Source organism: Cnephaeus nilssonii (assembly GCF_951640355.1).
Source record: "Cnephaeus nilssonii genome assembly, chromosome: 12".
NCBI classification, from domain to species: Eukaryota; Metazoa; Chordata; class Mammalia; order Chiroptera; family Vespertilionidae; genus Cnephaeus; species Cnephaeus nilssonii.
Genome location: NC_137083.1, coordinates 79,539,422 through 79,561,906, shown reverse-complemented (window position 1 = coordinate 79,561,906; position 22,485 = coordinate 79,539,422). Strand labels below are relative to the sequence as shown.

General features: G+C 54.1%; 1 protein-coding gene across 5 annotated transcripts in view; it reads left to right on the top strand.

Annotated features, from left to right (window-relative positions):
• Positions 1-944: 944 nt before the first annotated feature.
• Positions 945-22,485, top strand: part of PAXIP1 (PAX interacting protein 1) — a 36,975-nt gene continuing 15,434 nt past the window's right edge. Inside the window, exons 1-8 of one of the 5 annotated variants that reach the window (XM_079785654.1) lie at positions 945-1,160; positions 4,502-4,636; positions 5,187-5,230; positions 6,928-6,991; positions 13,187-13,300; positions 15,110-15,745; positions 21,170-21,845; positions 22,242-22,336. In XM_079785654.1, coding sequence (XP_079641780.1) covers positions 1,158-1,160; positions 4,502-4,636; positions 5,187-5,230; positions 6,928-6,991; positions 13,187-13,300; positions 15,110-15,745; positions 21,170-21,845; positions 22,242-22,336 — 1,767 coding nt within the window. In that variant the 5' untranslated portion in view covers positions 945-1,157. Of the gene's footprint in view, positions 1,161-1,208; positions 1,397-4,501; positions 4,637-5,186; positions 5,231-6,927; positions 6,992-13,186; positions 13,301-13,340; positions 13,801-15,109; positions 15,746-21,169; positions 21,846-22,241; positions 22,337-22,485 lie in introns of those variants that run through there. The other 4 variants (XM_079785652.1, XM_079785653.1, XM_079785656.1 and 1 more) reach the window with 4 other exon arrangements.

Below are 22,485 nucleotides of genomic sequence, written 5' to 3'. Positions count from 1 at the left end.
CCGATGGCTGAACCACCACACACATCACCTTGGCTCTCGGAACTCCTCTGTGATCAGACTGATAACGATAATGAATTAATGTCAGGAGAGGGCCACACTAACTCTCTTGGAATATTATTTTCCTATTTCTTAAAAGTACATTTTTATTGATTTCAGAGATGGAGGGAGAGGAAAAAACATCAATGATGAGATTCATTAACGCTGCCTCCTGCACGCCCCACACTGGGGATCTCGCCGCAACCCGGGCAGGTGCCCGGACCGGGAATCCAACCGTGACCTGGTTCCTGGGCCCCCGCTCCCCTCTGAGCACGCCGCGGGGCGGGGAAAGATTTTTAAAAACAACTTCACTGACAGTTACTTAGAAACGTCCTCCTGCGTAGCCGGTAACAGCAGCCGGAGGCAAAGCCTCAGGACACCTGGGGAAGAAGGGCCCCAACCGATTCTCAGCCGCCGCGGGCCCAGGCGGGTCGGGAGACTCCCCGGGACGCGGGGACTCGCGGTCGGCGCCTCTCCGTCCTCGCCGGCGACAGGATGACGTCAGAGCGGGAACGCGTCACCGCCGCGTCGTCAGGGCTCCGCGGGGAGCAGAGCGGGGCTCAGCCCACAGCGCAGGTCCCGGCCGGAGCGGAGTGGCGGGGAGGCGCCCGCCGGCTGGGCCCGGGAGCCGGGCACCTCGGTCAGCGGCGGGGACCCGACTTGTCCCCGCTCTCAGCCCGGACCGGCCCCCCTCGGCCGCAGGTGTGAGGCGTCCCCTCGGGTCCGGCCGTGCGGCCACCGACGATGCTCAGCTCCTGGGCGCTGAGACGCCGAGGCTCCGAGATCCGCGGCCGCCGGCCCTCGCCCCGCCCCCGTCGCGGCCGCCGCCCCTCGCCCCGCCCCCGTCGCCGCGCGCACGCACCGCCCAGGGGCCGCGCGTGCTGCCGGGAGGGGGCTCGCGTTCCCTCTCTCCAGGGCCGGCCCACTCCGGCCGCACGTGGGGGGCGCTCGTTTCCCCGCGTCCCCCCGGCCCTCTCGTGAGGGAGCGGCAGCCGTAGGAGCCCTTGTTCCTGGAGCGGGCTGCGCTCAAGCCGAACCCCGGGGCCCGCCGGCCGCAGCGGAGGCGCTGGGCGGCGTCGGCTGACTGCCCGCCCCTCGGCGCTCCCCCCGGCGTCCCGCAGATGGTGCGTCCCGCGGTGCGAGCGCGGCTCCCGCGCTTGGGTCGTTCGGCGCGGGCGGGGCGCGGAGGGCGGGGGAGCGGGCCGGACTCGCAGCACCGGGCCGGGCCGACCCGTCGGGCACTTTGCCCCGCGGGCCCCGGGCGGGAGCCGCCGCGACCATGGCGGACCAGGCGCCGCAAGTTCCCGAGGACTTGTTCAGGGAGGTCAAGTACTACGCGGTGGGCGACATCGACCCGCAGGTACCGCGCCGCCCCCGCCGCCGCGTCTCCGGCCCGCCCCGTTCCCGCCGCGGGCGCGCGTTCGGGCGTAGAAAGTCGGGACCCCACCGCCCGGTCCCCGCTGGCCTGGCCGCGCGGAGGCTGGACCGCCTGGCGCCGCGCAGGCCTGGGGCCGGCGCCCCCGGGGAGGGAGGGGGCCTGGGGGCGTCTGCGGGACCCAGGAGGGGATCTGGGGCGTCTGCGGGACCCTGGGGCGTGCCCAGATCCGAGAGGAGGGTAGAGCACGTGGGTGGGTCAGCTCCTGAGTTCCTTTTGCTCCGTGTCCCCCGAGTCCTAGCTCGGCCTAGCGCAGATTGCCGAGCTGTCCTCCGCCTGGCGTTGCCGGGCGTCCGGTCGCGTGGCCGTAAGCCCCCGACCCCGACCCCGGCCCCGGCCCCGCGGCGCCTCTGGAAGCGCACGTCCCCTCCTTCCCAGGCAGGATCGGGGCCGGCGCCTGTCTCTGTGCTGCCGGCCCGCTCTGGTGTCTGGGCTCCCGCGCGAGGGGGCTGCTAGCTGGCCCGGGGTGGCAGCCACCCAGCTGTCATCCGTGCGCACCTGAGAAGCGCTCGGTTCACCAGCGAATTCGGATTCCTGGGTTTCCTAATTGGGTATTGGGTGAATTATACAGTAAATGTAGAAAAGACCCACTTAGCACCATCCACACTCACCCTTTAAAACTTTCTAGTGTGGGCTCGTGCGAAAGGTTATTGAGGCTTTTCCTAAGCTTTTTCTCAGGGATACATCTGTTTAAGTGCCAGTCTCATTCGGCAGTGGGAACCAGTCTTAGCTGAATAACCTCTTCAGGTTATCTTCTGATCCTCCCTTTCTTTATCTATGCAGTTCTGTGGCCCGCGTCTCATCCCCAGTGAGTGCCCAGCCCGGAGGAAGGGCGTGGGGAGCCGGGAGGAGTGCAGACTGAGGTTAGCAAAGGCACATGGTTGGTGTAGAAGGAAAGCTGGTATAGACGCGCCGTGGTCTTGGCGTCCTATTAACCAGACTCCCCAGGGTGACCCCAGGTGATACTTCCCTGCACCTTTAGGGTGAAGAGACTCTAGCTTTGAATGGAAACAAACAGGCTCTGAACCCAGCGTGATTATGGGAGCCTGTGACAACGTTAGCTTTTTTCCAGTGCTGGTAACTCCCCTTTCTTTCACCCCCCATCTCATTTAGGACTTGAACCCCATGCTACTTAAAAACCTGGAGCAACTTATGTTGAACCATATTTGCTCAACAGTGTAAGTCAAATCTAAGTGCTTAAAAATGTTCACAAACCACTTGGATCTGCAACAGTTTACTTTCTAAAAAGTATAGAGCCAGAACATCTGATTCTCTGGATCCTATAAGTACGGACTCAGAAAGTTGACACATTGAACATTAGTGTACGTCAGGCGTGGTGCTGGGTCCGGGTGTAACAGAAAGGTGGGTCTTATGGGTGGCGGTGGGCGGGTGGCACACCTGAGGGCGTTAGCATAGGGTGCTAGGTGCTGGGGTGCCTAGGGGAAGGCACCACTGAAATGCTCCCTAGTAGGCGTCCTTTCCCATGGGTCCTTCACTCAGGGTGAAAGATGATTCCCTTCGGGTGGGACCTATCCCCAGGAGAGGAGGCATCGTGTGTTTGGGAGACGCCGGCCGATGGGTGGACCGGGAGCAGAGGTGCCTGCAGGCCGAGATGGGCAGTGTGGAGACTGGACAGGCTGGCGCCTTGGGCATCTTCAGAGTCCATGTGGGCCTGCAGGTGTCAGCAGTGAAGCTGTTGGCAGACACTGGGCAGCAGTGAGGGTGTGAAACCCAAAAGGCTGCCTGTTGTTTCAAGAAATGAGGCATGGAAAGGCGGCAGACAAGGGCCGGGGCAGGGCCTGTTTGTCATGTACATGGACATGTGGCCACTGGGAACTTGGTAGGCAGCGGGGAGAGGGTGAAGTTTCCAGACTCTTAGAAAAGGCAGTAGGATCCGGAGCAGAGTGGAGGCATTTTCTGTGGGACAAATTGAGCGCATGTGAAGCCAAAGATGCTTGGAGGTCAGGGGAGAAAGAAAGGGGCTGGTTTGTGGCTGGTGACCATGGTGCTTTCATTCATGAGACAGATCCTGGCATCTGTTCCAGTCCTATCGATGGGCGGGAACGCATCCTAAAGAGGTTGTCCCTCTCGTGGGTAAACCCGGGAGCTCTTGCTGTAACTTCCTTCTTTTCCGGTCCCCACCCGCCCGTGTGCTCCGCCCTCTGCTGGTCTGTGGATCCCAGCACTTCATTCTTTCCTCCTGTCCTACACCCCTTGCAGTCACTATGTCCTGCTAGGTCTCTCACATGTGTCTTCTTCCTCCCCCTTTCCTTTAGGTCATGTGCCTGCCCCGTCACCTGGTTATTGCAGCCACTCCTCCCAGGTCACCTGGCTCATCAACCCAGTCCATTCTTGGACACTGACCGTCAGTCTTTCTAGAAAATCTGATCATGACTTACCTTCTCCCAGCCCTCCTGCCTTCCCTGAGAATAAAATTGCGTAGCACTGAAGAACGTGTGCGCAGTGCATTTGTGCTCACCTGACCCGTGGGAACACTGCTCTCCCTACAGCGCAGCATTGTCTTTGCCTCGTTAATTGTTTTAAATTCACAAGGATTCCGCTCATGTCCAGTGAGTCCTCAACTTCGTCAATAGGTTCTTGGACCTGCACCAAAAGGACATGTCACAAAGCCAGGTTTAGCACAGGCCCATTGACAGGAACCGGAGTTCGGTTCCTGTGGTGTCCGGTCAGGGACCTGCTGTGTCCCTTCCCGGGCCTTTCCCGTTGGCGGTGGACACCCATCGCCAAGCCAGACCAGACCTCCGGCGCACGGGGCTGTGCGCTAGGTGTCTGTCAGTCCTCTGTCTAGCGCTGATACCCTGTGGCACCTGCTCACAGTAGCCTCCCTGCTCACTGCTCAGTGAACCAAGAGTTGCTGCTTTTCATTGTCCCCTAATGTTCATTGATTATGACCGAGTACAAGGTGTGTGTGGAGAACAGGGTGTGTTTTTAATTAGAATGTTCATGTTCACACTAATTTGTACACCAAGAATGAAATGCAGAATTTTAATGTGTGTGGTTTCTTTAAAGGTTATTCAGCTTCTAAAGGCTGGGAAGGCTAAGGAAGTGTCCTACAACGCACTGGCCTCGCACATCATTTCTGAAGACGGGGACAACCCGGAGGTCGGGGAGGCCCGGGAAGTCTTTGATTTACCTGTTGTGAAGGTCAGTAGCACATACTTTGTAATACCCTCTGGAATGAAATTTGTATGTAGGTAACACCCCAAGATTTATAACGTATGTGTACATTGGGCCCAGCGACACCCAGGCTGGAGGGAGCAGTCAGGTCCCACCTGTAGATCCCTGTGACTGGCTGCAGGCTGTGTCACAAGGAGTCCTTTCCAGAGAGTCGGCTTCCTTCCGGGGCCCTTCCTGCAGCCTGAGGACACCCCTCTCAGTTGTCCCTCTCCCCTGTCCACCATTGCCCAACTAGTCCTGGTACCCTGCATTGGCCCTCCCCCCCCCCCCCCCCCCCCCCCGGTTCTGAGCATCCTCAGGACACATCAAAGGAACACCTAGAAACTGGGTCTGAGCAGACCTGAGGGGCTCTGGGTGCTGCTGCTGAGAATGGCCCGGCTCATGTGAAGGCGTTCTGAATGCAGGAGGGTCAAAGCAGGGTATAACCGAGCCTTTAGTGTCTAGGAGCAACACTGGTAGAGTATCTCCCTTTGTAAGTTGGAAACACCCTCTGATTGAGTCCTGTTTTCTTTTGCAGCCGTCCTGGGTGGTTCTGTCTGTGCAGTGCGGAGCGCTCCTGCCGTATCCTTTTTGGGGGAAGGGAGGGAGGAGAGAGCATTGACACCTGATGTGGGAATTGCTGGGTGAGAAGTGGGTTCCGTGGTGAATTGTGTTGTGTCCATCCTGTGTCCTGACCCGTGGCAAAGGTGAGTGGACACAGCTGCAGGCTCCAGTTACGCTGTTAACACTTTAGGGCCGGGAAGGAGATGACGTCATGCAGCCCCCTCTCTTTTGCTCTGGGCCAGGCTGTTCCTGCAGATGCCTTTATTCCTATTGGGTTGGTGCCGGCAGCGGGCATCTCATTGCATTAAGTATTTATAGGGACCTCAAATAAACAGATAGCAGTTCTTGGATGATATGCAGAACTTGAGCAAGTCTGGCCCAGAAATCCGACTTCTCATCCATTGTAAAGAGTTAAAGGAGCCCTAGCCGGTTTGGCTCAGTGGATAGTGCGTCGGCCTGCGGACTGAAAGGTCCTGGGTTCGATTCCGGCCAAGGGCACATGCCTGGGTTGTGGGCTCACTCCCCAGTAGGGGACGTGTAGGAGGCAGCCAATCAATGATTCTCATCATTGATGTTTCTATCTCTCCCTTTCTCTCTGAAATCAGTAAAAAAAAACAAAAAACAACTGAGTGAAGAATTAAAAAAAAAAGAGTTAAAGGAAATGGGTTTTGGTTTTATTTGGGGGAGGGGTGTTTTCTTTATGAACAGAGGGAAAACAGACTGGGAGTGGGGGGTACTTCTGCAGATGAGAGGTTAGTGCTGTGTGGGTCGGGCACCCTCCTCACAGGCGCCCTCAGAAGGCCATCCTCCAGCCACCACTTGTCATCCCGGAGAGGCTACAGGGTCAGAGAGGGCACTCGGGTCTCCCAGACCACACCCTGCAGCTTTCCCTTGTTCCTGCTTTGCCAAGTGTTGGCCAGCCAAGGGGCCCAAGTGAAGGCAGGAGTATGGCAATAGGGCTGGCGGCATGAGGTTGGGGTGTACAGGACCCTGCACGCTGCAGGCTGGGGTTTAGCGGTTCTCAGTGTGCCTGGGTAGGAGACGTCAAAGTGCAGTAGCGTTTCCAGTCTGACAATTCTCTTTGTTCACCCATCTCGGTAGGTGAACTTTCTCCTATAGGGACAGGATTGCAGATACTCCAGTCTTCAGAAGAGGCCGTGTGAGCTCAGGCCAGGCTGGCCTGTGGACATCCGAGCCAGAGCCTGCGTAGGGACAGCTGTGCCCTATTGGCTCACAGATGCCCTTCAGGCAGGATTCTGAATGAATTTTAAAGTAAGAGCTTTAGAAGAGCATTGTTGGCTCTAGTGTTAGCAAAGGGGGAGCTGAAGCTCAGGGGGTCCGGCCTGTTCTCACAGGTAGTGGAGGCGTTAGCACCAGAGCTCAGGCCCTTTTACGAGGGATTCGTTGCTGCACAGCGAGAGGGATCACACTCGAGACTGTGGACGTGCTCTGAGATGCCCGCTCTGCCTGTGTGTATGAGCATGGGCACGCGTGTGCTGGCTCTCGGGCCAAGTGCTTGGTGAGTGCCACGCTCACTGGCTTTGGGTGCGCCCTTAGAAAACCTCTGCTCCTGTGCTGTCGCCTCCTCTCCCAGTCCCCTGTGCTCGGGTCACCTTTGGTCTGTGTCTTCCTGAAGTGGGTGAGCGTGAGTGTGAGTGTGCGTGAACTGCAGGTGGCACTGCTCTCATTGCCTTGGAATCTTAACTGTCCATCAGAGTCAACGGATTTTCTCCCGAGTCCTGCCAGACCTTTTTTGGAGTCGTCGCCTGCCTGTCCCAGGTGAGCACGCCGCGGCCACTCTCGTGTTATCGTGTTTGCGCATAAGCATTGCTGAGCTGCGTGCTCCGTGGGGCACAGTGTAGACACTCATGCTTCATTTCCAGATGTGGGTGATGAAAGAAGGGAATAGTTAATGTTTTTATTGTATTCTGTCCTCTCACCCCCAGCTGAAAACACCCTCTAGCTATAAAAAATGATTATAAAAAAAGCAAGTTGCTATTAAACTTACTTTAAAATTACAGAGAGAAATTTATCTAGAATTGCTAGTCAGTGCACAGTGCCTTGGCACGCTGCCCTTCTGTGTGTGCTCGTGATCCCATCCCATGATCTGGGCCTTAGACAGTGTTTTGGGGAAAGTATTTAGTCCCATCTTGGAGCAAGCCTTTGAGAAAGGGCACGTCAAGGATGTTAGGTGAGATGAAAAGGAATTTAGATTGTAGTCTTGCTTTATGTTTTTTTGTTCTTTTGCTTTTTTTTTTTGTAATCTTGCTTTTTAAAAAATGCCTTTTTAATAGAGGATTATGGAACCAGTAATATTTAGTTTGAAATTGTGAGGTTATTGGCCACAATTTCATATCAACGGTCTCAGCCATCTAAGCAATAAGTAAGCTTAATTATGTTACTATGTTTTTGTTTGTGTGTCTTGTAAATTCTGGAAGATTATAAAATCCCTTAGTTTTGTTTTTATTACATCCACTTAAAACATCCTTGAAAATTTGGCCTTTTCCCCTCAGGAATAGGAATTTTGTTGGTATTTGTGTCTTGGTGTTTTTCACGTTGGTGCTATAAATGCATATTTACATGGTGATCTTTAAAGTTGGCTAAAATGAAAGCCCTTTAATGATAGTTACTGTGGTCACATGTACTTTTTATTATTTTCCTTATACTTCTCTGTATGTTCCAGATTTAGAATAAACATCAGAAAACTTAAAAGTGAAAAAAACTTTAATATCACTCATGCATAAACACAGTGTTCTCTGGCTAAAATGTGCATTTCACATGTAGTTGTATTTGTCTTGCTGGATTTCTGGGTTCAGAGCTTCAAAGCCCACTGACCCGAGGCTCGAACTGAATGAGAAAGTGGGAGGAAGAGGCTGGGCAGGGAGACTAGGATGTCAGGGGCCAGGGCTGCAGTGATGTGGGGTTAGCAGGGCTGACTTGGGGAAATAAAGAAGCAAAGGTCATTAGAATTATACAGTTATTACATAGTCATTATTAGTTGAGTGCTAGAGAACACTTTTAGTCTTGAGAGGAAAAACTTAACAGCTGCATTTAACAAAGGTCATGTATGTAGTGGATTATTACATAACTAGAGGCCCAGTGCACAGATTCTTGCACCAGTGGGGTCCCTCAGCCTGGCCTGTGCCCTCTTGCAGTCCAGGACCCCTCGGGGGATATAGGACTGCCAGTTTTGGCCAGATCCCCGCAGGCCAGGCCCGAAAACGGCAGTCTGACCTCCCTCGAGGGATGTAGTAGTGCCCGAAGTGGCAGGCGGCTGGGGAGGAGCCCAAGCCTGGGCCGGGCGCCACACTGCTCCTGCTCATCCTGCCCGCTGATCCTGCGGCTGCCGCTGCTTGGTAGTGCTACCACAGAGGCAGGCGAGGCTTGCAGCCGTGAGCCCGGCTTCTGGCGCCCCTTGATCAGCTGAGTGGCGCTCCCCCTGTGGGAGTGCACTGACCACCAGGGGGCAGCTCCTGCGTTGAGCATCTGCCCCCTGGTGATCAGTGCACATCATAGCCACCGGTCAGACAGTCTAACGGTTGAACAGTCGCTTAGGGTTTTATGTATATAGATACACATGCCATGGAGGGTGACTGTGTATGTAACATCTTGCACGAATCCCGGGTGCAGGTGCTGACCTCTGAGCTCGGAAGGAGACAGCAGTGTGGACTCCAGTTAGGACCCTTGGTGGAGGATGTCAGATTGAGTGGGCCTGAAAGAATGGGCAGAATTGGAATAAAAATGGGGCAGGGAGAGGGCTTCCCAAATAGAGCAGGTGGGAGGGGCGGCGAGGCCCTGGAGCCTGCGCCGGGTGTGGGGGGAACAGGGGACTGAGTCGGGATCTGAGTGTGAACCTGATGAAGGAGCCAGCGGAGGGGGCTGCTTTATGTTTCATTTTGGATTACAAATGTTTCCTAGAACATTAGGAAAGCGCAGGACAAGCAAACAAAATCAAACCCCTGAAATCTTGTAGGTGACACTGGTATGGGTCTGTTAGCTGACTGAGGAGGGGAAGGATGGGAGTTTATGGGAGGGACCGGTCCAGTCTTTAGACCAGGCAAAGGTTTGGATTTGGGTCAGCCCTGTGGGTGGAGGTGCTGCACTGAGGCTCTGACCGTGGAGCCAGGTGGGGCCTTAGGTACGGGGAGAGGCTGTGCTCACCCCGTGGGAGGTGCTTCCTCCTGAAACCAGGGTCAGACACCGCCCCCCCCCCCCCCCCCCCCCGTTCCAGTGCTCTGGTTGGTGGTCGCATCATTGCTGGGTGTGAAACAGGAGCTGGTTTCTGAGGGCAGGTGAGGAAGCCCATGTGAAACGCGTGGTGTTTGGGGTGATCAGCTGTATACCTAGAGGAAGGGCTGGGCATTTTTACTGCCTCCCACAGAGGAGCGTAGAGGGCAGATGACAGCAACGGAGCTGGGCTAGCACAGAGGATGCTGGAGGAGGATGATAGGATTTTGGGGAGCCAAACTGAGTCAGACATACCGATTTTGCTTTTTTTGCTGGGAAACAGCGCCCAGGTAAAGGCGAGGAGCAGTCATTGGTAGCAGACAGTTGTCCTGTGGCCCCGGACAGTGACACAGGGCCGCTGATGGGCTCGGGGGCCTAGTACAGGCTGCGGGTCTAAGTAGACCTCTATTCTGGGCTGAGAAGACAAAGGTGTGGTAATGGGTGGCGTTGGGGGGGCCCTGGGAAGCTGGCCTCAGTCTCCTAGGTGCACGCTGTCACTGGTCCGGTCTGGTGGTCTGGGAAGTGGCCCAGCTGCTGGGAGTATCGAGGTCCGAGGTGCATTCTGGGGTGTGGCAGGGTCTGTGGCGGACAAGGTGAATTTAGCAAGACCTTGGACAGGATTTTAAGTCTTTCGAGCAAATGCAATTGGAGTCCAGGCTCCGTGTTAGGACCTCTGTGGGTTACTTACTGTGTTCTCAGTTTGTCACTTACGGTGAGTGACTCTAACTTCCCAGTGTGCGTTGGGCCAGTGATAGAGACCTGCGCCCAAGTGCAGGGAGATGGCACACATGAGGGGAGGGGCAGAGGCTCTGGCTGCTAGTCGTTGGTGTGAGGAAGTCTTGGTGAAAAGCATGCTGGGTACTGGTGTCCAAGGTGGCGGGAAATCAGTTTTGAGCTGCGTTAAGCTCATGCAGCTGGCTGACCACTTCCTTTGTGACAGGAGCAGTGCCCAGGAGCCAAGCGAATGAGAGATTTCCTCGCTCAGTGAGTCTAAGGGTGCAGACCTGTGAACTCGCACCACGTGTAACGTGTGCAAATGTCAGGTGTGGAATGGTCTGGGAGGGGAGCCACCGCCATGCTTGGTCTGCACGAGGAGAGACCCTGGTGACTGCCCCTCTTGGAACCCAGAAGGGCTCCACCTCTCCGAAAGGACCGTGCTGGCGGTTCCGAGAGACCTCTGCCTTCCCATCAGGGGCTTGTACAGCTGAGCTCTGTTGGAGTCCTCCCGCACTCTCCAGGGACAGCAGGGAAGGGTACTAAGCAGTGGAAGTTGGGGAGCAGGCATCCCTGCCTCTGACCCCATGCTGGTGCAGGCCGAGGCCTGTTGTCGGGTGCTGGGTAGGTTTCAGGGAAGAGACCGAGACAGGTGGGGAGCCTGGCCAGGGCCACGGTTTAAATCTGGAGGACAGAAAAGAAAAGCCCTTTTCATTCTGTATCTCAGACTGCCTACCCATGTGCCTCACTGTACTTGGTCCTGTGAAAGATACCAAGGACATGTAAGACTCAGGCCTCTAATGAATGGGATTCTGGTTTGTAATCATGGCTGGGCAAGGAGCTTTCACGTGGGCTAGAGCCAGGGAGCATTTGAGGTGTGAGCTCAGGGAGAAGCTGGGAAGGGCCGCACTTACTAGTACTTAGGGCATGCAGGGGCGTCGGCATCCTCTCTGCTTTAAGCGTGAGGCCGGGGGGTGGGGGGTGGGGGGTGGTGGTAGACAAGCACGTGGGTACCTGTGAGCAGCTTGCTGTGGGGCCAGGGCAGCGGCAGCCGAGCACCTCCGAGGGGTGGGAGCGAGGGGGGGGGGCATGGGGACGGCAGGTGTGGCGGAGAGTGCTGCTTAGTTCCGTAGTCAGGGTGGGCGCCTGTGTGGGCGCGGTACCGAGAGGAAGAGGCCCTTGCAGCCAGACAGGTCAGGAAGGGCCGGAGACACATGTTCACCTGTTTTGAGTTTTAGCCTGAAGGCACTGAGCAGACACCCAGCTTCATTAGTGGAGTTGGTAGATTTGAGTTTAGAAAGTTGCTTTAAAAAAAAAAAGTACTTTTCCCCAGTTATAAAATTGGGAAAATACAGAAAAGTATAGAAAATAAAAATGTCCCCATAATCCCTTCCCGCTAGTGTGAACATTTTGGTGGGGAAAGAGAGCCTTCTTCGTTACAAGCTCTGGGCACAGATGGAGTGAATGCCCGGTGGGGGTTTGAGGTCCTTTCACTCTGACTCTGGCTGGCGAGTGTTGCTCACTGGGCTTGTCCCAGTTGACAGGGTGGTTTCTGAGGTCCCGTGTCTGACCAGGTCTCCCTCCTCCTCCCGCGGCTCTTTCCCCAGCATGCCACTGCATCCCTCGAGGCCACGTGAGGCCAGGCGCAGGACTTGAGCCAAGCAGGGCTGGGGTTAGAATTACTGCATTCAGTACAACAGAAGTAATACCTCACCGAGGCCACGTGTGGCCAAGTCTTTGTAGTAAAGGCACATCTAGGTTATGTTTTTAATTTCACTTCAATAAAGATTATGTAATGATTCAGGAGTAACCTTTGTTGTCTTATAATTAAATCTTACTCTCCAAGATGTTTTTGTGAAAACCTCTAATGAAAATAATCTTTTGATCCAATTTTCTGAAATATCACATAGGTTTACTAAATTAAACAGATGCAAAATAATGGTTCTATAAAATTGTTGTGTTCTTGTAGTATTCACAGAGCAATGTGGAATGTAAAATAATTTCTAGACTTCTTTGTAAAATGGATGAGAGTAGATGTAGAATATTAGATTTTTGTCAAGCTGAATAATAGCAATTAAAAGGAAAAAATGCAGTTTACCAATACTTTTTAAAAATTAACTTGAGACGGTTCGGAATTCTTAATCATAATCCTCCATTTATAACAAATTATCTAGAAAAGGTTGAAGTGGTCAGTGATATTTTAGAATTAACACCAACACCTTTATTTTTCTTAAATGTTTGTCTTTCAGACTCTGAAGTTTTAATTTTTAGAAATTATTTTTGGCAGTAACTGCCCTTAGAGAAAGAAGCCCATAGAGCAGCGGGGAAAGGTTGTCTGGGCTCAGACAGACCGGTGTCAGAGCCAGCTTTTCCGATTATTGGCTGCCAGTTTTTGTGGCTTTGTTTCCTTACCTGCTCCTCTCGGCCGGCCGGGAGGGTGAGGGGCAGGCGCCGGCAGCGCGCAGGTCCTGGTGCCCAGTAGGCAGGCCGGGAAGGGAGCTGCCTGTTGGCAGCCGGGGCCTGTTCACAGCCCCCGCTGCGAGCTGGAGCCTGCTTCCCCCTCAGAGGCATGGCGCTGTCTCGGTGAGGCTGGTCTTGCTTCTCTTTCTGTGCTAAATAAAATTCATGTTTTCCCCTGTGTTTGCAAACCACCGTGTTTGTGTCTTTATTTTACCCCTTTCATAATTAGCTTTTGTTACCCGTTGTGACTGAGGAGCGTCTTGAATATGATGTTGATGCTGCTCTTGTTTAAATGCTTTGCAAGTGACTCAGTTGGATGGTGGAATGTGGACTAGTGTTTTCTTATTCATTTGGTGACAAGGCAGAAAAAGTGATGCCTGTAAAACTGATGCAGGACTGCAGCTTCTTACCACTATGAACAAATAGCAAAAAGCTTGTCAGGTTTTCCCACTGATAGCGGGTTAATTTCACTTAAGGGAGAAATGTAGATAAAGCGGAGCTGTTATTTGTCACCATGTAAACAGACATGCCAAGACCAAATGTGTGACACGCGCCCTGTTTCGGATTCACCAGGTGTCACCTGAAGACAGGAGCGCGCTGTGGGCCCTGCTGACCTTCTACGGGGGGGCCTGCCAGCTGAGCCTCAACAAGAGGTGCACACACCTGGTCGTGCCGGAGCCGAAGGGGGTAAGCGCTTCCTGTACGTGCGCCTTTTCTGTGTCCCCCAGGTTTCCATTCATCAACGCTGATTAGGTTAGCTTATGTTGTTTATGCCCAGCTTTATTCCACAAAGGATGTGAGGTGATTATAAGTTTCATTTGGAGCCAGATGTGACTTCTGCATACAAAGAAATTTTGGGTTATTTCATGGAGCATATAGGAAAGTGTTTTGAATCTCTGGAGTTTCCTTTCAAGTCCAATAAAACGTAAGTTCATTGTCATTTGTGAAAATATATACAGCGTGTCCCCCAAAACAGCTGGTAGCTCTCAATTGATGTCTCTTTCTTTTCAGATTAACCCATTGGAATTATAATTGGCAGCCTGAGTGTGTATACATTTTTTTGGGACACCCTGTATTTTAGTCCTTGTCACAGTTTTTAAAATGGCCTTGTCCCAAGCGTAATTACCAGCACACATTTAGTGACTTTTCATATATGATCTAGAAGATGTGAAGCCATGTTTATCTTGGTAAGCACAGGGCTCTCATCCCTAAACACTGGTGGAGCCCCAGGTCACCCCATGTCCGCAGCAGCGGCCTCCCTGGGGACTTGTGGGAATGCAGACTGTGCCCGGCCTGGCCCTTTAAATCAGAGCCTGGCGAGGACCCCTGCAGCCTGCTGAGCCCCCTCCCAGGGAGCCGGGCACACTGACATCCCAGTGTGCTTTGCTGTGGAACTCACACCTGTCCCTCCATGCACAGCAGCGTGTGCCCGAGAATCAAGTGCAGTGTTCATAGCAGACAAGTCACATACCCGCCCTTCCTCCAGTCCTTATGCCTCAGTGTTTCATCTGAGTGCTGCCGCAGGAGGAGGGGAGGGGAGGCGGCAGAGCCCGTGGCGCAGGGGGTCCCTGTCACCTCTGCACTGAGCGGCCTTCCTGGTCCTGCCAGTGTCCTGGCGAGAAAAGGAACTGGACACCAACAAGTTTGGTTGTGACTTAACCAGCCACACAATCCAAGAAGAAACTTTTTCTGTGAAAATTCAACATAGGAATCTTAAAATCTAAGTAAAAACTTGTATTTTGTGTAAAAATGTAAGAGGAAAGTAGCATGCTTTGGTTAAATAGTGGGGGGTTCTGTTTGTATCAGTGTGATTTTTGGCTTAGAATAAATCACTTTAACAGCTAGTTTGTCTTTAGAAGCAGGCAGGTGAGATGCTGGTTAACTGACGTCTTTATAGACTGGTCACATTACTCTTGTTTAAATGTCCACTTCCTTCCTCTGTCCTCTGGTCATTGTGCACCCTGGCCAGTCGGAGAGCCCTCTGCTGTCCCTGCCCCCACGGGCTCCTCAGCCGGTGTTTGCCTCTGACTGCGGTCCGATGCCCGGCAAGGAGGCTCTCCCTGGGCCCTCCCCTCATAGACCCCGTACCCGTGCCGCTCAGCACCGGGGTACGTTGCCTTCTCATCAGGCAGAGACATGCGTCCTCTGGGTCTCAGTAGTGAGCTCGGGAAGCACTAGAGAACAGTGAGGAGAGCGTTCCCGCATCCCCTGGTGTCCTGCACACACCCCCACAGTCATAGGCTTGTGCCAGTGAAACCAGATTAGATGGCAGACATTCATTTCCTTCTTGAGAGTGTCCGTAGGATTCCTAGCTCTGCTCTTGTGTCTAAAACACCCTTTATAATAAACAGTCTCTGGATGAGACTGTCTGGTCGCCGAGACAGGGTTTGCTTGGGGCTCAGCCCCTGCAGGAGAGGAGCGGGCCCTCAGTGCTGAGCGGGAATGCAGGGTCGGGCTGTGATGCGGCTGACCGCTGTCTGTGCTGCTCTGTCCTAGGAGAAGTACGAGTGTGCCCTGCGGAGAGCAAGTATCAAAATCGTGACCCCCGACTGGGTCCTGGATTGCATATCTGAGAAAACCAAAAAGGATGAAGCATTTTACCACCCTCGCCTAATCGTTTATGAAGAGGAGGAGGAAGAGGAAGAGGAGGAGGAGGAGGTAGACAATGAGGAGCACGGCTCCCCGAATGAGGGCAGTACGGATGACAAGTCGAGCCCTGTCAGTTCTCAGGAAGGGTCCCCTTCAGGGGACCAGCAGTTCTCTCCTAAGTCAAACCCTGAGAAAGCTAAGGGGGAGCTGATGTTTGACGATTCCTCAGACTCATCCCCTGAGAAGCAAGAGAGAAACCTGAACTGGACCCCCGCGGAGGTCCCCCAGGTGTCGGCGGCGAAGCGCAGGCTGCCTACGGGCAAGGAGCCCGGCCTGATCAACCTGTGTGCCAACGTGCCGCCCGTCCCCGGGGGCATCCTGCCTCCTGACAGCCGTGGGGGCCTGATGACCTCGGGACCGAATCTCCAGAGCTCTGAGAGGTCAGACATGCTGGCCGCCTGGAGCCCCGCTGTGCGGACGCTGAGAAGCATCCCTGGCAGCGCCGACGGTCAGCAGGTGAGCAGGCCGTCCAGCGTGGCCCACGTGAGTCTTTCTTCAAGTTCATTCACTCACTTTTCTCATCTACAGTTTACTTTCGCTGTGATTTTGTATGGGCTTCCGGTGCACAGCAGAGGGTTAGACTGTGTGTTTACGTAGTACCCCCGATATTCCCAGCCCTCTCGGCACCACAGTTACCACACATCGCTGACTGCACTCCTGTGACTGTCCCCGTGACTGTCCGGCAACCACCATTCTGTCCTTCTCAGTCTGTCACCTCCCACCCACCCCACCCCTCCCTCTGCAGCCTTTAGTCTGTTCTCTGTGTCTATGAGTTTATCATTTGTTTTGTTTTTTAGAAACTTACTTTTATTGTTGAAAGTATTACAGAGTCCCCTTCCACCCCCCCCCCCCCCATTGACCCCTCCATGTTTGTTTTGTTCTTTAGATTCCACATAAGTGAAATTATACGGTATTTGTCTTTCTCTGTCTGACTTATGTAAGTCACTCCTTTAAAACAAGAATGTAAATCTGGGATTTTCTAATTGGATCTCAGTCTGTTGCAAGTGTCATTTATCAGTTTTGCTTTTTCAGAACAATTGACACACTTGCAGTATGTACTTGTGTGAGAACTTGAGTCTGTTGTGTGTGTGTATGTATTTCAGTGTCAGGCATGCGTGGAGGCGAAGGCGCCACCTGGCCGACAGGACCAGGCTCAGGTGCCCGCTCTCCTGCAGGAAAGGTCTCCTGTTTGGCTTGAGGTTAGCTGGACCACAAAAGGGGTGCACTCTGCCAGCTGCTCTGCCCCTTCTCGTGATGAGCTTCCCCTGGATAAGCATCCTCCCATCCACTCCTCGAAGGGCCTTCATCTCTGTTTACAGTTTTGTGATTGGAGCTTGCTGGTGCAGACTGGACCTTAAGAGTTTTAGTAGATGTTTTTCAGTTTAACACGGTAGTAGTTGGGAGGTATATCAGGCCTGCTTGCATTTCTGTGAGCACAGAGACAAATGGTAAACAAGACAGGCAAGTCCCCTGCTCTTGTTTTAGGTGAAGACAGACAGACAGCAGACAGCTCTGAGCAGAAGGGCTTCCGACGGGTCTGGGTGTTGAGACAGTAAGGGGCCACACTGACAGCTGGGGAGGAAGGCTGTTACGGCTGTGGTGGTCAGGGGGCCTCAGGAGGAGGTGCCGTAAGCGGGGCTTCAGCCCCGGAAGCCCGAGGAGAGCATTCGCACCAAGGATCCACACCTGTGAAGATGGAAGGACCGTGATTCCCTGGGTTGTAAGAGAAGGAAGTCAGGGAAACCGGAACTCGGTGACATGAGCGAGGGAGTGGGTTCTGCGTGGGTCTGCCTGGCCCACACGGGGAGTGCGCTGTGTCTGAGGAGGCCTGGGGCTTGGTGTGGTGGCCAGATACACACTTCCTGTTAGAAGTCACAGGGCCACAGCTGTGATAGCGGTGGTGGGTTTTAAGTCTGTATTGGTTAGACATGCATTGAAAAATGTCCTTTCCCTCCCTCCCTCCCTGGGGTTGAGCAGTGAGCAATGGATAGTGCGTGATTCTCAGGGCGCTGGGAGGCGGGCTCTGGAGTTGCTGGGAGCGAGGCAAGGTGGGGCCACGGGTTCAAGGAGGGTAGCGGGGCTGGAGCTGTGGATAGAGACTCCGGGCCTGCACTGCTGCCCTGGTTAGAGCCCAGCCTGCGGGTGCCATGGTGACCATGCTCAGCGTAAAGCAGGTGCCCACCTTGAACCCGGGCCAGGCAGGGAGGTGAGCAGGTGTGTTCAGAGCTCGCGTGTTCCGCTAGCAATTTTGGAGGTTTGCTGACTTTGCTGGCAGGTCACACTCTGCCTGACACGTTTAGTTTGGTCCAAACAATTTTAAAAAAATGTTATTTATTTGCCCAAATCATGAAGTTCCCTACATTTATATTTGGACGTAGAGAAAAAGGTGTTATTTTAATGAAGTGACTCCAGCAGCGAGTTTGGGCACATCTCTGCAGGTAGGATGTTAAGGGACGACTCGCCGGCTGGGTGCCTTCCCTAAGGGGACCCATCCAGGCTGCGCGAGGGTTTGATCACCCGACGCCAGTGGCAGAAATTTTCTGAGTTTCTCAGCTGTGTAGAAATATTAGGTCCTTTTGCTGCTGGATGTGAAGAAAATGAATTTCTGACATGTTAGAGATACAGGACATGTTTAATATAAAATTGGATCAGGGAGTTGAGGAAACATGGCTAACCATCAAAATCCTGTTTAAATTGCACATTTTTAATGGTTAGGAGCCATGTGGCATGTATAATGCCTTCTATATTAAGTGATTTAATAAAGACTGGCAGTTACGTATGGAAAGTTCTTGACATTATTAAAATTGTTGGCAGCGAGGCAGGTTATGATATCAAGCAGTGAAAAGTCTTCTTCCCTCGGTTCCTCGGGACTGGCATGTCTGCCCGAGTCGGGTAGGGGATGGAACCTGTGAGTACAGGGTGTTCTCAGCAGCGTCTGCCACCACTGGCCCACCCGTGCCCGCTCCAACGCCTCCACACCCCCTCCGAGCTCGCTCTCGCCTCCAGCCTCCTCGGCCCCTCAGATGGTGGCCCTCTTCATGGGTCCACCCCCGCCCGTCCTGGCTGCTCTGGGAAGTCCGAGCGGAGAGGGGACCAGCCTCTGGCTCTGGCATCCCAGCTGGCCATCCTAACAAGCTCCATTCGTGAAGGCCCACTTAGGTCTGGGGTTGGGGTGCAGGTGGCAGGTGGCAACCCGCTGTTTCAGTCCTTCCCGTTGTGCCAGACAGTGTTTATTTCCTTGTTAACCATTAGTTACCCAACATGGGTGTTATTTCTGAGGGCGAAAACACATCCTACCTAATAATAGACAAATATGCAAATTGACTGTACCTTCGCTATGCCTGCGATTGGGCCAGGAGGCACGGGGGGGGCGGGACTTGGGGTGGCCGGGGTGGCCGATTGGGCCGGCGGGACACTGAGCTTGCATCGCCAGCGGCGGCTCTCGAGCTCAGCGTCTGCGCCATGGCTGTGCTGCGGCACAGAAGGGGCCTCTGGGGCAGTGAGCTCACGTCCCACCGCGGACCATCAAAAGCGTGGGAGCTGGGTGCTTGTCCACTCAGGCACCAGGCCTTTCAGAAGCCTCCGCAGCACTGGAGGCTTCTGAAAGGCCTGGTGCACTAGCGGACAGGCACCCAGCTCCCCCGTGATCGAAAGTGAAAGTGTGTAGGGGACCCTACACGTGCATGATTCAATCATGCACTGGGCCTCTAGTGTACCAAATAAAAAACCTCAAAGGTACCAAAGGCTGTGGAACGACAAACTCCCAGGATGTGGCCACTGCCCTGACCAGTGGTGGGGGACACTCCCTGCCGGCCCGCAGAGACGCAGCAGGTGTCCCTCCACGCTGCATGCCTCGCTGTGGCGCTGCGGTTCTGGCCGTGGGCGGAGCTCAGGTTCCTGCCCGTCACTGCTGAGTGCCGGTGACACCTGTGCGCACGGAGGAGGTGGCGGTCCTGCTTCTACGCCTGTTTCACTGTTTCCTGTTGAGAGCTCAGCAGAAATTATTTTTTTTAAATATTTTTAAATTGATTTCAGGGAGAAAGGATGAGGGAGAGAGAGAAACATCAATGATGAAAGTGAGTCATGGATCCGCTGCCTTCTGCATGCCCTTTACTGGGGATGGAGCCCCCCATTCCGGGCATGTGCCCTGACCGGGAATTGAACCTTGACCTCCTGGTTCATAGGTCGACATTCAACCACTGAGCACCACCGGCCGGGCAAGCAGGGACATGTTTGAAGCACCAAGAGAATCTCCTTCTGGGGGGGTCTTATCTGTGAGGTGATTTCCAAACACAGGTCCCCAGCTCTGGAGTTGGACTTATTTCTGGTTTAAACGTAATCATTTCATCACTAAATCCAGAGCTGTCACCCTTGCAAGTTACAGAACTTGACGTTTGGAGCCGTTGAAGTGGGAGTTACATGCTGAAACATGGTTGTCATTTCCGCGGCGCTCTGGTTCCTGGTTCCCATCAACCACAAGGAGCTGAGCACATTGGGACAGTCCATGCGTGATGTGTTCCTTGCGTTCTGTTCAGCACTGGGAGGACACCAGTCACTTGCCCGCCACTGGCTGGGGGCCGCTCCTACCCGCGTCCCCCCCCCCCCCCCCCCCGCCGTATCCAGAGCCCTCAGCTGGCTCCTGTCAGTACTAGGCAGCGTGAACCTGAGTGGTGGGGGTGGCCCGGCCTGGGGGTTCCCTCTGGTCAGAGCATTCGGCCATCTCAGAGCTCCAGGGCGTTGGGGAAGGCTGGCGATTAAACAAGCTGCCGGTGTTTTTCTGTCCCTCAGAGCAGTGACCGCACGTGAGGGGCTGGCATCCTGATGGGGGCTGCGGTCTGGGGAGGCTCATGCGGTGCTCTCACGGGGGAGGTGGTCGTCACGTCTGACTCCTCACAGGACCCCTTCTTTGTCGGTAGCTGTGGGAAGGAGGTGTGAGGGAGCTGAGTCTGGCTGGGGTGCCTGAGCCTTGCTCAGGTAGGGAAGGTCTGGGACAGCCTGGCCAGCGGCCCGAGAAGGAAGCAGGGCAGAGCGCCACTTCCCCTCTGCCTGGTGTTTGCTGCCCCCAGGCTGGGCTCTGTAAGCACATCAGCCAGGTGAGGCTTAGATTTGTCAGCTTCAGTTCTGTAGCTTATTCATTTACTTGCTTGGGTTTTAGCTCTTGGTGACTTCACTTACCGTATTTTTCTGTGTATAAGACACTTTTTTCCTGAAATCGTTAGACCGAAAATCAAGGGGCGTCTTATACATGGAAGTCAGCCGAGGAGGGAGCCATGAGGGTGCGCAGCTGCCCATACCTTGTCAAGCAGGCTTCCTCCAATCACAAGCCTTATTGTACTGCCGTCAGCAGATGCTGTAATTGGAGGTGGAGAGTGCAACAGGGACCAGTGTTCCGGGCCCATACAGATGTCAAAAAATAAAAGGATAAATACCGGGAAGCGATTGTCTTACTCTGCAAAATTCAAACTGAATGTAATCAGCTGTGCAAAAGAGCATGGAACTAGAGCTGCAGAGAGACAATTTGGACCTCCTCCCACTGAGTGTATGATCAGACAGTGGAGAAAACAGGAAGAACAACTCCTTAAATGCCAAAAAGGAAGACCTTAAGAGGAAAACCAGCAAAATGTTTAAAATATTGATTTCTTAATTTTGGGTTGGAAAGGGAGGGGGGCATCTTATACATGGGGGTGTCTTATACACGGAAAAATACGGTCCTTGCTTTATTGAAGTTGGTGATGTTTTTAAATAAATACAAAGGAAAAGGCTGTGTTCCTGAGACTTCCACTGGTTTGCAGCTTGTTGCCAGTTAGGTGAATATTAAAGGGCCATGTAAATAAATACACTGTCATTCTTAGTTGATGTTAATACGTTTCAGGAACGGTGGGTGACTGCCTCATTCTTGTTTTCTAGATCTTACAGTCCCTTTCAGCACCTACAAAACACATTGAGCAGCAGGTGAATCACAGCCAACAGGGCCACGCGAACACCAATGCAGTGCTCTTCAGCCAAGTGAAAGTGCCTCCGGAGCCACAGCTGTCCCAGCAGCCACCGCAGCACCCCATCCTGCACCTGCCACCCCAGCAGATCATGCAGCTCCAGCAGCCGCCGCAGATTCCACAGCAGCCGCCACACTCGTTCCCGCAGCCCCAGCCAGTCCCTCCACACCCGTTCCCACAGCCGCAGCCTCACCGTCCGCAGCAGCTCCAGCCCCTGCAGCAGCAGCATGCTCTGCAGCACCAGCTGCACCAGCTGCAGCAACAACAGCTGGCACAGTTACAGCAGCAGCAGCTGCAGCGCCTGCACCACCAGCAGCAGATGCAGACGCATGCAGCACAGCACCTGAGTCAGACGCCACAGATGCTGCAGCACCAGGCTTCGCAGCACCAGGCTCCGCCCCTGCAGCCTCAGCAGCCACACCTGCCCCAGCAGCCTCACCTGCCCCAGCAGCCTCACCTGCCTCAGCAGCAGCCTCACCTGCCTCAGCAGCAGCCTCACCTGCCTCAGCAGCCTCACCTGCCTCAGCAGCCTCACCTGCCTCAGCAGCAGCCTCAGCAGCCGCTCTTCGGACACGACCCAGCAGTGGAGAGTTAGTAATGTCGATGTGTTTCTTTCTTTCTCCTGACCGTCTTACATTTGCATAAATGCTTGGAGAGTGCTTGAGGGTGGGTAAGGATTCACATCAAAGTAATTCTTACACAATGGGGCCGTGCATCGGCCCTGACAAAAGATAGAGCTGGTGGTGGAGCAGGCACGCTGTCTCTGTAGTCGGGACGTCAGACACGCACGTGAACGTTGGTGTCCTTAGAGTGCCAGGCTGCCACTGGGACTGCCTCAGAGTATTCAGCTCCCCGGGTAAACTGTCCAGGTCATCGTGACGCACTTCATAATTTCAAGTTGAACTCAGCAAGACGGGCTTCTTACGTTTCTGTGCACACGTGTTCCTGGGCTTTAATTGTGTTTTTCCCGTACAATTCTATTCTAGTTCCAGAAGAAGGCTTCTTGCTGGGGTGTGTGTTTGCCATTGCGGATTACCCAGAGCAGATGTCCGATAAACAGCTGCTGGCCACCTGGAAAAGGGTGAGGCTGTGCCTGGGAGAAGCGAGCTTTGCACCAGAAGGTGCTCCCTCCCCAGCGTCCTTCCTCTGGCCGCCCTCACTGAGCGCTCCTGCTGTGCTCCCAGTGTGTTTTGGGCTTTGTCATTCGCATTCTCGCCTCGGGCAGGTCAC